The sequence below is a fragment of the Protopterus annectens genome, chromosome 1.part0, assembly GCF_019279795.1.
Source record: "Protopterus annectens isolate FY-2018-M chromosome 1.part0, PAN1.0, whole genome shotgun sequence".
Taxonomy (NCBI): Eukaryota; Metazoa; Chordata; order Ceratodontiformes; family Protopteridae; genus Protopterus; species Protopterus annectens.
This window is the reverse complement of record NC_056725.1, coordinates 1,611,055,441-1,611,072,583: the sequence shown is the minus strand read 5'-3', so window position 1 is coordinate 1,611,072,583 and position 17,143 is coordinate 1,611,055,441. Positions and strand designations below refer to the sequence as shown.

The following is a 17,143-nucleotide window of genomic DNA, read 5'->3' as shown; positions in this document are numbered from 1 at the left end:
TATTTTTGTATGTTTAGCGAATATACATTTTGCAGTTACAGAACATGAAGCTGGAATTGGATTGAAATGTTTCTTATATCTGATAAATGAATGAAATGCACAACAGTAAAACACTGTGTAAAATAAAAGGAAAATAATCAATGTTAAAGAAATGAAGATCAAATAATGTGTGGTAAAAATTAAAAAAAAAATCAAATATGTATTAAAGTTATAGCAAGCTCTTGATTTTTAAATAAAGTTACCTAAAATTGTAATATTTGATTTAAACAGATAGGTAAAATGAGAGTAGATATGAATAATAGCAGATTTCACTTGTAACAGATAGTGATCCCTAGTTTGTAGATCCCTGATATACATTTCATTATCTTTATCAGACTGAAGGGAATCAGCTACGATCCTTTACTCATTTTCCTGGCTGCAACTGGTTGCGCAGTGCTCAGATGTTAAGAGCACAGATGTTGTCTTTGTTATTAAAATATATACTGTTGATTGTAACGTCACACAATGATTGTAAGGTCACCCAATAGCAGCAGCTCACTGTCCAGCTGTCAGCAAACTAGTAAACTGTCCCCATGAGCAGAGAAGATGATCTGCCAAGGTTCTGCTAATTCTGCACTCACCTTAAAATAAAAGCAAATGTGGCATATGACAATTCATCCTTGAAGGAAAGAACATACAAATGCATAGAAAAGATGTTCTGACAAATCTAATGTTCCTGCTTTTCTTTCATATGATGTGGGTAGTCTGGAGCTGTCCTAGTATCTACTGCTCAAAAAGTGAGCCAGGTGTTAATGATGACAGTGAGCTGGGATGACAGTGAAACAGGTGTTAATGATGACAGTGAGCTGGGATGACAGTGAAACAGGTGTTAATGATGGCAGTGAGCTAGGTGATAGTGAAACAGGTGTTAATGATGTCAGTAAGCTGTGATGGCAGTGAGTTGGGTGACAGTGAAACAGGTGTTAATGATGGCAGTGAGCTAGGTGACAGTGAAATAGGTGTTAATGATGGCAGTGAGCTGGGATGACAGTGAAACAGTTGTTAATGATGGCAGTGAGCTGGGTGATAGTGAAACAGGTGTTAATGATGGCAGTGAGCTGGGTGATAGTGAAACAGGTGTTAATGATGGCAGTGAGCTGTGCTGGCAGTGAAACAGGTGTTAATGATGGCAGTGAGCAGGGTGACAGTGAAACAGGTGTTAATGAGGCAGTGAGCTTGGATGCAATGAAACAGGTGTTAACAATGGCAGTGAGCTGAGTGATAATGAAACAGGTGTTAATGATGGCAGTCAGTTAGGTGACAGTGAAACAGATGTTAATGATGTCAGTGAGATGGTCAATAGTGAAACAGGTGTTAACGATGGCAGTGAGCTGGGTTACAGTGAAACAATGTTAATGATGGCAGTGAGCTGGGATGACAGTGAAACAGATGTTAATGATGGCAGTCAGTTAGGTGACAGTGAAACAGATGTTAATGATGTCAGTGAGATGTTCGATAGTGAAACAGGTGTTAATGATGGCAGTGAGCTGGGTTACAGTGAAACAATGTTAATGATGGCAGTGAGCTGGGATGACAGTGAAACAGATGTTAATGACGGCAGTCAGTTAGGTGACAGTGAAACAGATGTTAATGATGTCAGTGAGATGGTCGATAGTGAAACAGGTGTTAATGATGGCAGTGAGCTTCGATGACAGTGAACCAGGTGTTTATGATGGCAGTGAGCTGGGAGACAATGAAAAAGGTGTTAATGATGGCAGTGAGCTGGGATGACAATGAAACAGATGTTAATGATGTCAGTGAGCTGGGATGGCAGTGAGCTGCGTGACAGTGAAACAGGTGTTAATGATGGCAGTGAGCTGGGTGACAGTGAAACAGGTGTTAATGATGGCAGTGAGCTGGGTGACAGTGAAACAGGTGTTAATGATGGCAGTAAGCTGGAAATACAGTGAAACAGGTGTTAATGATGGCAGTGAGCTGAATGACAGTGAAACAGTTGTTAATGATGGCAGTGAGCTGGGTGACAGTGAAACAATATTAATGATGGCAGTGAGCTGGGATGACAGTGAAACAGATGTTAATGAAGGCAGTAAGCTGGGTGATAATGATACAGGTGTTAATGATGGCAGTGAGCTGGGTGACAGTGAAACAGGTGTTAAGGATGGCAGTGAGCTGGGATGAAGTGAACCAGATGTTAACGATAGCAGTGATCTGGGATGACAGTGAAACAGGTGTTAATGATGGCAGTGAGCTGTGCTGACAGTGAAACGTGTTAATGATGGCAGTGAGCTGGGTGACAGTGAAACAGGTGTTAATGAGGCAGTGAGCTGGGATGCAATAACACAGGTGTTAATGATAGCAGTGAGCTGAGTGATAGTGAAACAGGTGTTAATGATGTCAGTGAGCTAGGTGACAGTGAAATGGATGTTAATGATGTCAGTGAGCTGGTCGATAGTGAAACAGGTGTTAATGATGGCAGTGAGCTAGGATGACAGTGAAATAGGTGTTAATGATGGCAGTGAGTTGCGATGACAGTGAAATAGGTGTTAATGATGGCAGTGAGCTAGGTGATAGTGAAACAGGTGTTAATGATGTCAGTAAGCTGTGATGGCAGTGAGCTGGGTGACAGTGAAACAGGTGTTAATGATGGCAGTAAGCTGGGTGACAGTGAAACAGGTGTTAATGATGGCAGTGAGCTGGGATGACAGTGAAACAGTTGTTAATGATGGCAGTGAGCTGGGTGATAGTGAAACAGGTGTTAATGATGGCAGTGAGCTGGGTGATAGTGAAACAGGTGTTAATGATGGCTGTGATCAAGGACTGAATCATGACAGGGACCCAGGGATTTGAGATGAAATTACCACAAGGCTACAGCAGTCCGATCCCTTCTTGATGGTTACTCATCTTATTTTTTTATTTTTTGGCTGTAGAGGTCTAACATTTACAAATCCTTTCCAAAAAAGTTGACCATAACACAGGACTGCATATTGTTGTTACAGATGGTGACTTGCCAGACACTGAATCAGTAAGGAATCAGCCCTTCTCAAAAGGTCACATTTAGCTGTTTTTTTTTTCTTTTTCCTTTCAAGTGACCTATGAGAAGTTGTATGTAGCCAGTTTCCATGGCATTATTTGGGAATGTAGGGAAGTAGAAGTGCTATTCTTGCAAAGTAGCTATCAGGAATGCTTCAAGAAAGGGATGCAAGATGGCATTGGTCTGTTAATGGAAAGTGCATTTTTACCTAGTACTAAGTAGTATAGAATACTGTCAGGTAGGAGGATAGATAGGTATAAGGCTCAAATTATTGCCTTCAGTTGTAATTTACAATAGGAAGGGTAGCTCAATCCATTCCAGAAGGAAAACAGTCAAGGTAATGTTGGGCCATGGGAACTGTGAATGTATCTGTTTTGCTCAGTAAAATCCATTATTTTTATTTGATGTGACTTCCTTAACTTGAATCTATGTTGTGACAACAAATGAAACATATACAGTGGTGCAGTTCAATATAGCATGCTATAATAACAAATAGTAATATCAGGTTGGTACAGTAAAAATATCTCAGGTCTGTGAATCCCAGAAAAGTCATGAGATTTTTTCAGTATTTCCCAATATTCCAACTTTACAGAAGGCAAGTGAGTTGTAAATTGACAAAGTACTTTTCCAGTTCCTGATGCATTATTTTCTTTGAAGAAAGATTAGAATGTGGACCCCCCCCCCCCCTGGACATCAGAGACTAGTAAAAATATACATTTCTGTAACTTCCTTGCTTTTCAAAAGGACTCCTAAAAATTAAAGAAAAATTATGCATCTGCATGTATTCATAGAAACAGGAAAAGAAGTCATAATAAAAGAATAGTGTGCTCTTACCTGCAAGATTTTGCAACGCTCTGATGAACAGTCGATATCATCACAAGGTTGATACATTCCCAGAGTTACACAGTTCAGAAGGATAATCATCATGCTGACAAATTCGAACCAGGTAAAGACACTGAGTTAAGGAACTTATCAATGTAATCTGTTACATTCACAAAAGACAGTACTGTAATCTAAGCCTGCATCAGCAGCAAAGTTTTATATCCCCCACTCTTTCATGTGCCACAATGAGCAGTTTAACAATACCTCACACATCATGCACTGTGAGGTAGGTCCCTGTTTTATCATATCAAAGGCCACTATTCACAGGAATTGGTCAGGTTTCTGCAATGACAGATACAAAACTGATGCATGAATCTGTTAAAAATTTTTATTTTATTAATTTACTAAACATTTGTGCGCTTAACAGCTGCATGCCTTTTGCTTCTTTTCACTGTGAAGATGATATGTCACATATTTAGATACATTTTACATACTCAGTTATGACGTTGGTAAAACCAGTCAAGAAGAATGAATGTCATATAAGGGTTGATTCATTATTATAGGTGCTATAGGTGCTTCAGTAAATTGTGTTCTGCAAACCAGGTGGAATGAAGAGTGGGAACTGAATAGAAGGGAGGAAGAAAGAAAGAAAGAACAAAAGAAAGAAAGAAAGAAAATATACATTTCTAAAACTAAGGTGTACCAGTTTGTATTTATATGCAACCTGGTGAGTCCTACTTGTAATCTGGAGACTAAGTTACCAAATGCAGACATATTCTCTAATAATAGTATTATGAAGAGGCAGACACGATGGAGGATGCAACATATTACAAAACAAAACTCACTTTCTTTGAAAATAGTATCCTAAATTTATTTTGCAGATTTAAAATGCTACATTTTACAAAGTGAATTTAATCTGCCCAATAAGAGTATCATTTTCCACTTTTTGAGTAGGTACACGGGAAACGTTGTTTTACTTCTAAGAAAGTAGTCTAGATGTAACACATATATGTGTACAATATTAGCTGCAAATGGTCCTTAAAAAAAGCATGGAGAACATAACATGTAAAAAAAATCAAATAATTTCTCCACTGAGTGGAGTCTTTGTGAAGTTTATGGTTACCATGCTCAAACTTGTGCTGTGTCCAGTAGAGGTAGTTGGCAGTGTGATCACTTAAGGCAGTGTAGATATGGTTCAAGAAAGCGTTTCTTAATGTGCAAGTTTGTTTCCAATTTTCCTAAAGTCATAGTGATCATCATAATAAGAGAACCTACCTGAGCAGGAGTATCTTGCCCAATGTACTTAAAAATAAATGCCGAGAGCAAGTATGTTTGTGCACATTTGTGTATGTATGTGTTTGTGTGTGTGTGTGTGTGTGCGTGTGTGTGTGTTTGTGTGTGTGTGTGTGTATGCCTGTATGTGTTTCTAAGCCTGCATCTCTATCTATACAAACACACACACATACACATATATGTGTGTGTGTGTATATATATATATATGTTTATATATTTATTATTTATTTTACATTTGTTGACCGGGATAGTCCGACTGGATTCATGTCCATTTTCAGCGGAGGCCCGGGGAGAAAAGCTCCAGGGTATACATAATAAAACATAGTAATAAGGACAATATAAAAGAGACAAAGGTGAACATAGCAATGCAGACAAATACAAGTATGCTATTACCATTAATACTTTGACAGTCAAAAGTAGACAGGTTCACGACATTAGTAAGCACTAGCATACATTATATATAATATACATATATATATATATATATATATGTGTGTGTGTGTGTGTGTGTGTGTGTGTGTGTGTGTGTGTGTGTGTGTGTGTGTGTGTGTGTGTGTGTGTATGTGTGATATATATATATATATATATATATATATATATATATATATATATAAAAATATATATATATATGTGTATATGGATTCACTTTAGAAATTGAAAGCCCATAACACTGAAATTCAAATAATTGAGACCAAGATCTTAAAAACTGAAAACACTGAAAACTCAAAATATTGAATCCCATAACACTGAAAAAACATAGGAAAGCAACATGCACTATAGTCCAGCACAACTACATACTGAAACAAATAAAAACCAAATCATATTACACTTATTTAACTATAAGCAGGGGGGCAAGCCCCCCTGCACCCCAATGTGGAGGTCTGCACCCCCACCACACCCCCTGTTACTTAAACATATCAACTCCGAGATCACACTACACTACACTAAGATTTTTTACATTGTAGCACAGCAATTAGGAAGGGAACATGACTGAGGTGACCTATGAAACTCTGGTATCAGAGATATATAGTAATGTGTAATGTTTTAACAGTGAAGTAGTGTTTCTAAGAGAAGGTTGAGGATAGTTTTTTACAATTTAAATATGCAGTCATGAAGAGCGGAATGGTATGTTTGCCATTTTGTTCTGTGTATTGCGATCTTGGAGTTGATATATTTAAGTAGCAGGGAATGTGGGGTGTGCAGGGGGCTTGCCTCCCCTGCTTCTAGTTAGAGATATGTAATATGGTTTGTTTTTTATTTGTTTCTGTATACAGTTGTGCTGGCATATATTAAATGTTTGTTTCCTATGTATTTTCCAATGTTATGGAATTTTGGTCTCAATGTTTTGAATTTTAATGTTATGGGCTTTCAGTCTTCTAAAGTGAATCCGTATATACATATATATATATATATATATATATATATATATATATATATATATATATATATATATATATATACACATTTATGTGTGTGTATATATATATATATATATATATATATATATATATATATATATATATATATATATATATACAGATATATATATGTATATATATTTGTATGGGTCTACTTTACATGGTTGACTCTTCAGAAAGTCAACTTTCATATGGCCAAGACCATATGATCAAATTACGAAACGTCGACCATGTAAAATAAGCAAGCATATAACATACCAAACACTTACATTTCAAAACCACCCCCATGGTGGGCTCCACCCCCACACCCCCCATAACTTACAGTGCGGAAGAGGAAATATTCCCATTCCGCACTGTAAGGAGATAGCGTTTCCCCATGGTCAGCTTTTTGAAAGTCAGTCATATGGTCTCGGCCATATGAGAGTTGATTTTCTGAAAAGTTGACCACGTGAAGGGGACCCATATATATATATATATATATATATATATATATATATATATATATATATATATATATACATATACATATATATATTTGTGTGTTTGTGTGTGTGTGTGTGTGTGTATATATATATATATATATATATATATATATATATATATATATATACCAACATACTTCTCATGCATATTTACATTAAACAGATTACTAGATGTTTTATGGGGCCTATGCTCTCTGTATCCTCCAACATCTTAGCAAGCTAACTATAGTACCTATGAATTTGCAATGACAAGTAATAAAACGAATACTTGTTTCATGCAAAACCAGTTATGTAGTTTTCTCTAAGACAGTGAAACTTTGGAATAAGTGTTTTTTAAATGGGGATCAGGATGTAGTCCTCATAATTACACGGGGGGGGGGGCACAGTCTCCTTTAACATACATATATTTTAGATGAGCTTTTCCTGTGCCATCTTAACTTAAAAGAAGGTGCTTAAAACAGTCAGTAAAATACATCACTGTCTAAACCTTGTTTAACACTTAACTGTCAATTTATAAAAAAATACATATACTTACAGAGCAAGCATTTCACAGTATCATGTTTTTCATTTTCCTTTAACTTAGCAAAAATGCCGCACATTAAGTAACACTCTTGTATTTTTACGAATAAATAAACAAAAGAGATCATAGACTGTCTAAATGCATTCCCTTAAACTTGAAAACATTGCATATTCGCATGTGTAAGTGTTTGACTGCTAGTTTGACTTCATTGCAGACTGATATATTAGAGTACTTCATGTTCTGCCTACTAGCTCACAACACATATTGACTGAAAGAACTGCTGCTAAGACTTGATCTATTCAGAAGTAAATAAACAAACATAAAATGTTCAGAGCTGTAATGTATGCTGACTCAAATGCTATGGAACTCAAGTAGAAGATATGTTTTGGCATCAAAACATAACATGTATAGAATTCAATGCAGCAGAGGTAATTTTGATAATTCACAACTTGACTGTGTAAAATAATCTATAAAAAGGTATAACACAATGAAACATAATAACTTGTGCTCATGCACTAGAAGATTCACCAAATATATACACACATGCTTAAATAAACACGCACACCTCCCCCAACACTATCATAGCATATCATTGCTGGAGCGTTCCTGTGTCCTGACAGAGTGCTCTTCAAACTATCTGGAGATATATAGAGCTAAGTATATTTTTCTGGCACTTCAGAGTTGTGTACTGTTAATTGTTGCTTGACTAATTTTATATCATTGCTGGCTGACTTCAGAGTTGTGCACTATTTTCATACCTCTCAAGTGCACCTCATTACGAGGAACGTACCTCATTTGGGGTCTTAAAAAGTTCATGTTCTATAAAGTTCCTCAATGTTCCACATTGAAAGACCCTATCACACATTAAATGTTAGGAATTTTTTTAAGTGAAATCCATGGTAAATAGAAATGAATCATATTAATATATTAAAAGATCTTGTTTATCAATAAAACCAGCATATTTTAACCATCCTATGGCCTTCCTAGTTGAAGCTGTTAGTAAGCCATTAGTATGTGTTCCAAATTTTGCCCATTTGTTCCACATTATGAGGGCTAGTGTTCCTCATTTTGGAGATGGAAGGTTGAGAGGTATGATTATTTTTGCTTCACTGTATAGTTTTTCAGATCTCTGCCGAAGGTGTTGTTTTTTTCTTTACCCACCCTCCCTATTCCTGTCTTGTTTAAATTTGGAGGCTTTTGCAGTTGCCCATCCCCACTGTAGATTTGATCTGGGACACTCCCCCAAGTCCCATCTCCTTACCTTATTCTCCCTAACAGACTCCTTCTGCACTTGTTTTTAGTCATTTTTAATTTAATTACATTTTTTTTAAACTGTTTGGTCTAACATTGCTATATATTCAAGTGTGCTAGCTTGCATTGCATTTGAATTGTTTTTACTGCTGTTTTAGCTACTTTTCTGTACTAAAAAAAATTCTAAGCCTGTTTCCTACCTTTCCTGTTACTAGTGTAGTCCAGATTCTGATTTGCTGTATCCAGGACTGTATGTAAGCTTCTGAGCCCCCCAAGCTTTCTGTGTTGGAGGGAAGCCTTCTAGCTTATCAGTGGGAGTGGTAAGCACTAGGTAACCTATCTACCACATAAGGAGTGGTTCTGGCCCAGAAATTGTAGTTATTGGCCGTTTGGGCAGTTTTTCCATCTCTCTCAACTTTCTGATTTAAAAGCCCGCATTTGCACTTGTTTCCCCCCTTTCCTGTAACTAGTTTAGTCCGGATACAGATTCTTAGTTTTAGCACTTGAATTTGCTTATTCGTGATCAGCACTTGTTCAGAACTTGTTGTAAGCACTACATAACCTACTAATTACTACAGCCCTCAACCTTCCTCTTTATCTAGAGGAAAAAGTTTTGGTACTTACTTTCCTCACTTGCTTAGAGAAAAAAAACTCTTGTACTCACCTTCCTCACTTATCTAGAGGAAAATATTTTTTTATTCAGACATGTCCAAGGGTCAGCTCCCAGTGTTCTGTCCTGTCTATCTGTTGAATTTGGGCATCTTGGGGCAATGTAGAAATTGCCTCATGTACACAGACAACCCTTTCCTCCTACCACACAACACTACAACCTGTGAGAGATGCCCTTATCTAGCTAAACGGGAGGTAAAACTCTCTCCAATCAAGACTGAACTTGACAGTCAAGAGGAGAAGATATACACTTGCACCACACCACACTCATCACATAGTCTCACTAAATCTACACCAGCAAAATCCACATACAGAAACACAAAAACATTCGTGGAGGCTCTCAATAATAATCTGCTCAAGCAACAGACACCTCCAAAGCAGAAATGCAAGCAACCTCCACCCCCCAACACAACCCAAATGACACGTAGCCTGCAAACTCAGTGTGCCACTCAACCAAAGCCAATAAGGTAAAACAACGTACCCAACACACTAGTCATAGGTGACTCTATAGTCAGGCACACTGATGTCCCACTCACCAGGCTAAACAAGGAGAAGGTTACTGTTAGCTGCCTGTTGGGTGCCAGGATCTGTCACATAACCCATGCACTCAGGTCACTCCACAACAAGTACAAATATGACTCTGTCATTGTCCATGTTGGTGTGAATGACCTGAGCCGTACGTCCCTGGACTACATGAAAAGAGACATGGAAGAGCTCTCCAATATTGTAGCCCAGGCAGGTATGAGCCTAGCCCTGAGTAGCATTCTGCCATCACCCAGAATGATACCGCAGTACAAGGACAAAATGATTGACTTCAACAATTGGCTAAGCTTCTGGTGTCATTCTAATGAGATCCAGTATCTGTCTGCCTGGGATGACATGGTTGACAGACCATGATGCTTTGCCAGAGATGGCCTGCACCTGTGACCCCTGAGATTCTGGATACTGGCTAAGGTTCTTGCCGCCCCTATAGTGCCTTTTTTAGGCAAGGTTCAAATGACAAATTCACTACCATAACAGGAACAGGCAAGCAAAAACTGAGGGTGATGCTACTCAATGCTAGAAATCTAAATCTCAAAATGCACTCGCTCAAGGTACTCCTTAAAATGGAGAACATTGATATGTGTTCAGTGACTGAGACCTGGTTCAAGGCTCCAGAGAGCACCACTGCACTACCAGGCTATAACTCATACCACACTTTTCGGCCATGCAACCTGGACCGGAACACCAAAGGAGGAGGTGTGTCCATATTCATTAAGGATATCCACACCTCCAGGCTAGTTGCTCAGCATAATGCATCCCTTCAGCATAATGCATCCGAGGTTATCCAAGTGCAACTAACTCTGGGCAAAACTGCAATCCAAATTGTAGCTTGCTACAGATCCCCCACCGTGCCCCAGGATTCCCACTCCTCTTTTCTTGATGTACCGGAAAATATTAGGGTTCAACCAAACACCCTAATAATGGGCGATTTCAACTACCCCACCATTAACTGGGAAAACTACTCATGTACCAACTCCTTCACTCAACGCTTTCTGGAATTCATAAATTCCAATGCCTTGGATCAACTTATCCACACCCCCACCAGGGGCAACAATATCCTAGATCTAGTCATTACCAACATGAGTGACCGGTGTTCCACACCTGAAGTCATTGCGTCATTGGTCCAATCTGACCATAAGCTAATCACCCTAGATATCTACATCATACCCCCATCCCCATTAAGGAAACCATGGTAAAAAAAATTCTCCAAAGCCAACTTCATGCTTCTTAAGACAGAAGTGGTGAACTTCATGACACTCATGCAGATGGACAATACGGTTACGACTACTGAATCCTACACAGTTGCACTTTATAATCACTTACACAAGTGCATGGACCGTGCTATCCCAAACAGAACCAAAATGCTATCTTCCAAACAAAAGGAAGTCAATCTTGTGGTCCCCTGCCATAAACAAACTGTACAACAGAAGGAGAAACTGTTGCAAAAGAGAGTAAAATCCCATGAGTGGAGGAGCTCCCTGGTCAGCCTCCGTAAGAAGCTGCGTTCCCTGATAAAATCCTCCAAAGCTAGTTATGAAAACAAAATCGCCACTGATTCTAAAGACAACCACACAGCATTCTATAGCTATTTCAAGAATCTCAATGGCAACACTCAGATCTGCTCTGAATTACAGCACAATGGCACTAAATATACAGACCCAACTGATATTGCCAACATCCTGGCAGATAGGTTCACTGCTAACTTTACCCCCCTCTCACCCCCTAAAGGGCCCATCTCTATACCGGAAGAATGCAACGTTCCTGTAATCAGGGCTGTGTAGGAAAAAAACACACTCTCCAAAGCCAAGAACACGGCATCTATGGGACCAGGCAACATCCCAGGCTGCATTCTACATGAACTACAGAAGGAAATGGCACCCCAACTATGTACCATGTTCAATCATAGCCTCATCTCAGACTTTGTGTCCTCTGAATGGTGCACAGCAATGGTTATCCCACTCCCCAAGGGGGGAGGCACCACGGATCCCGGGAACTACCGCATCATTAGCCTGAAGAGCCTGGTCTGCAAGGCCATGGAGCGTATCATCATGAAACTTATAAACAAAGACATTGGTAATCTCCAAACTCTGTACCCTACCAAGTTCGGGTTTGTAAAAGGCAGATCATGTCTCCTAAAGCTGATAGACTTCTTTGAAGCAGTCACCAAAGCCGTAGATGAGGGTAAGGTGTTCATACAGTCTATCTAGATCTTGCCAAAGCTTTCAACACCATCCTCCACTCTGGAATTATAGATAAACTCACTAAACTAGGTATAAATCCATATGTCACAAGATGGGTTGCCAACTGGCTCACTGACAAAACCCACACTGTGAAATTAGCAGACCCCAAATCCGACTTCAGACCAGTGACAAGTGGAGTACCACAGGGTTCAGTCCTGGGTCCTTTCCTGTTTGGTATCTACTTCTCTGAAGTACAGCCTAACACATAAGGTCTTTGGCTAATGAAGTTCGCAGATGACTGCAAACTTGGAGCCATAATAGAAACTCTTAACGATGTGGACATCCTACAAATGGCTTCACTGAGACATATGGCTGGTGTCAAAGCCATGGCCTCAAGCTCAATGCCAAAAAGTGCATTGTCATCCCCTTTGGTAAAAACTCTGTACCCATGAATTACAACATAGGCGGTAGTATACTTAACACCAAAAGTGTGATAAGAGACCTTGGGACACAGGTAGACAGTAGTCTCTCCTTTGATAATCACATTGCCACAGTAGTCAGGAAATCCTTCTACGTGGCACACCTCATCACAAAAGGTTTCTCATCCAGAAAAAAAGAGGTCATTGTTCCCCTCTATCCCCTCTACTCATCACTCATTAGACCCATGATAGAGTACAATGCCCCATTTTGGTATGTACCTCACAAGACATCTACAACAACTGGAAAGGCAGCAGAAATATCTCACAAAGAGGATTACCGGCCTCAAACAGATGCCCTATGCAGACCGTCTCAAAAAACTCCAGCTTTACTCCATCGCATATCGCCATCTCAGAGATGATCTCTGCCTAACATACAAAGCTTTGTCAAACTCAGAGCTGTTGGACATGCTCCACTTAAAGAAATCCCAAACCCTCTAAGCTACATGCTCTAGGGATCTAAACCTTGTCACCACAATAAACAGAACATGCTGGAGGGATAGATTCCTGTCCCAGAGACTTCCCATACTCTGGAATAAACTACCTATCTATATCAAACAAAGCTCCTCATTAGCACCCTTCAAGAAAAATCTTGATGATTGGATGGGAAATAGGAAATTCACCCCAGGGATCACTTCTGTGGCTCTGCTCGACAGTGGCACAGGGAAATAATTTTCTTGGGTGGCAAAACCCAGGGTACCTTTTTGGCTGTGCTTACATAGGCCCCAGGACCAATAGCCTAGTACCTACCTATGAACCTATGAACACATACATGCAACACACACACAAACACACACGCAAACACACACACACGCACGCACACACAGACACACGTGCGCACACACATGCACACACACACATACACACACATACACACTCAAAACACACTAGCATGCACACACACACATATATGAGCACCCAAGTATGCACAAATACTCCATCTATCCCCTAACTAACTCCCCTTCTGACCACCCAGACAGTGGTACACACACTCACGCACACACTTACATATATACACACATACTTAACACCACTCATTGCTCTAGTGACATGCACATACACAGATCCTCCACCATTATCTGTCTTCTTAAATTCCCCAACACTTACCTCTAACACAATCTTTCATATTAAAACTAATAGGGAAACATGAACTTTTTGCTGTGCTAATTAACAAGATTGGAGGTATGATTTATACAGCACCAGTTAGTTGCCTAAATCACAAATCAAAGGCATTTCTACGGAAAGCACAAGCCTCATTATCATATGCTTCTCCCCCAGCGTGCATCTTTTAAATTTTATAGTAAAACAGAGGACCAGTGAAGCATGACTTTTTTTATTTACTTTAATGTTATAAACTGTGAATGATAGCTATTAGAATTAAATATGCAGAGATTTTTTTGGGGGGTTGTTATATGTGTGTATTCTGTATACTCAGAATCAGAAGTTTTGTTTTTAATTGGGGAAGATGAGCTTATATATAGTCCACCCTGGTTCACCATTGTACCGTAGTTAACATAGAATAAATAAATAAAATTAAAATAAGAGTATGAGTTGAAGCTGTCTAGTCACAGTGGCTGTATGTAGTTATTGATCTTATGGGTTGTTGCTTTGATATGCGTGCGTGTTTGAAAGTTTTTGGATTCTTTATATCATTTTCATGCTGTAAAGCATTTTATTCATAGGGATTTGGGGCACACAGTGCATGTTATATTTTTTGTTCTTTTGTTTAATTTTTTTTTTTTTTGTTGTATTTATATTTTATTCTGGATTTATTTCTAGTTTCATCTTAAATTAGCTGTTTTATGTGCATATTTGTGTGTGGGAGCGGGTGGAACTTAGCATAGAAGGTAGCTTTTTGGTGACACAGAACGGAGGTAAAAATCACATATAATCTGGTGTAGATAGTGGTCAGAAGTACTGGCTTTAAATCCATATCACTGCCACCAATAAATGTGGTGGCTTGGGCTATTAACCAATGGTCTCACAATCTATAGCACTGGTACCAATATGTGAGGGAAGGGGGCTACAGTCCTTCAGTCTATTCCTTTGTCTCAATAAATATTCACAAATGACAAAATCAAATAAAACAAATGTAATGCTTATCAATATATAGCTTTACAAATATCAAAGCAAATGATGTTTGATCTTAAGTTGTTGTTGTCTTTCGGCTTTTCCCGGTTAGGGGTCGCCACAGCGGAGCTCCAATCTGCTAATGATTGGCAGTAGATTTTGATGAATACCGAGGTGCCAGCTCGACGTTCAACCTTCAATTAATGCATGCCCATTTACGCATGTCTTTCGATCGCCCAACCAACTGCGGGGAGGACATGCAGACTCCACACAGAAGGCACTCCCCGTACTCCAGCTGAGAATCGAACGGGAGAACCTTAGATGATATAGAAAATATGCACTGTTGCCCTGGACTATGGTCCAACACCATCCACATCCAAAGAGGGCTGATACTGAACAAATATAGTGCAGAGTCACAGCCCATTGCTTCAAAGGGTCTACGTCTCCTGTCATCCTAATCTGAAATGAGTGTCTTAATATACTAGTTTATCCAGAGTAACTGTAATTTTAATAACGTATTGCATTCACACATTCACAAATGCCCCCTCTCCACACACACACACACACACACACACACACACACACACACACACATACACAAACACACATATATCCACATACAAATTTTCAAAAAAAAAAAAAAAAACTAAAATATCCTCCAGCACTACAACCTCCTTCTCCTTTATGGTAGAACTGCTACCTTCCAGACAGGGCCTGAAAAACTCCAGCTAGTGATCCTGTTCTACAAAACTTCTCCATTTAAAAATATTAGCACTGATTGTAATGCTATCTAATAGTTTTTTTCTTTCTATTTTTCAGAGGTGGATGCCTCAGTCTTTTTATCATCCAATACACAAATAAATAATAAGTCACAAGCTTTTAAAATTAAATAAATGCAAGTTAAGCAGTACACATATCAACACAGCAAGAAAGAAAGAAATGCAACTGCATGAACAAACATAAAATAAAACAATTTACATAGACAAACTGCAGAAGAAAAAGTCTAACAAGGTAAATTTTCCTTACTAATGTCAAGCTAGAATAATTATTAAGTACTATACACCACTGCTGAAAATTTGAAGAATATAAATAGCAAGCAAAATAGAACAAACTCACCATTTTAGGGGAATGAAGTCTATGCAGCTAATGCAAGACATTACAACACATTTTACTAAATGATTTCTATACACTGGGTCTTAAAAGTAAGAGCTGAGTTTTCACCACAAAAGAGTTACATGACTTGAACACTGTAGGTGTGATATCAAATAGCAGAGCACTCTGAGAAACATAGTTAGCAAGAAATTAATTTCTCTCCTTCATCAGAGTAAGAGGTTGCTACATCCTGGAGTGACAGAATGAGGGTCCTTTTCAAACACACATAACAGAGCTCAGCAGAATTACAATAACTCAAGCAACCCACTATTTCCTGGTCAGCCTAGCTACTTTTAAGAAACATCCGCGGTAAAGAGAATCAAAATCTGCAAATCGTCAGTAAAATAAAGACATCACTCCCAAAGAAAAGGTAGACTTTGCAGATAGCTGCAACTCCAAAATAAAACATCAACATGGCCTGTATAGTTTATGGTTTTCTATAGTCTTTTGCAACATTTCTGCTATGCATTTTATTATTTTACTCATTGGCTGCATTTTACAGGAAAAAATACAACAAGGCGTTTACAACGTTTTTTTCACATCTCTGTAAAAATAATTGCATGTTGAATCATTGTTTACAATTCCCACCTGACACATATCCATACTTGCATGTGTCCATCACAACTTCCTTAGACCTTATATACATGTTTGTGATTGGGTCTTTGAACATGCATAACTTGCTGTGCATTTGACACACGAATGTTGAAAGACTTAGCTTGGGAGGAATATCCTGACGTATGTGACATAACAAAGATGAGCTATAATAAGAGAGAATGAATCATAATTTGTGTTGTGCACACAGAATCTGGTCCTGTGGGCTACAAAAGTTATAGAAACAAGCTAGGAGTGTTAAGTGTGTTACAGGTTAGAACAGTGTAACATGCATATTACTGGAATACAGACAGCAGTCATTACAGACAGGTAGCAAGATGGGCAAACAGCTTTAAAAGCATTAAATGCTTCACTCAACTTTCCAAGAAAGAAAATCTGAATGAAGCATTTAACAGCATTTGACTGCTATCTGCTGGTGGCCAGGAACTTCTCTAATGTTCTTGAGTGAGATTAGAGATTAAAAGTGGTAAGTGGCACCTAAAAAAGCTTGTTCAGTACTTTTCAGATTTTAGCAAAATAATTTAACATACCTGTCTTTTTGTGCTTCTGGAATGTATTGAGCAAATATTAGCAGCAGGGGTCTCAGAACTGTTTATAAAATCTAAAAGGGTTCAGGGGGAGTAC

The 17,143-nt window shown here is 38.6% G+C and overlaps 1 protein-coding gene across 1 annotated transcript in view; it reads right to left on the bottom strand.

Annotated features, from left to right (window-relative positions):
• CACNA1I (calcium voltage-gated channel subunit alpha1 I) overlaps nt 1–3,973 on the bottom strand; it is a 3,136,920-nt gene extending 3,132,947 nt beyond the window's left edge. Inside the window, exon 1 of the mRNA XM_044073362.1 lies at nt 3,866–3,973. Coding sequence (XP_043929297.1) covers nt 3,866–3,958 — 93 coding nt within the window. The 5' untranslated portion in view covers nt 3,959–3,973. The remainder of the gene's footprint in view (nt 1–3,865) is intronic.
• Between the last annotated feature and the right edge of the window lie 13,170 nt (nt 3,974–17,143).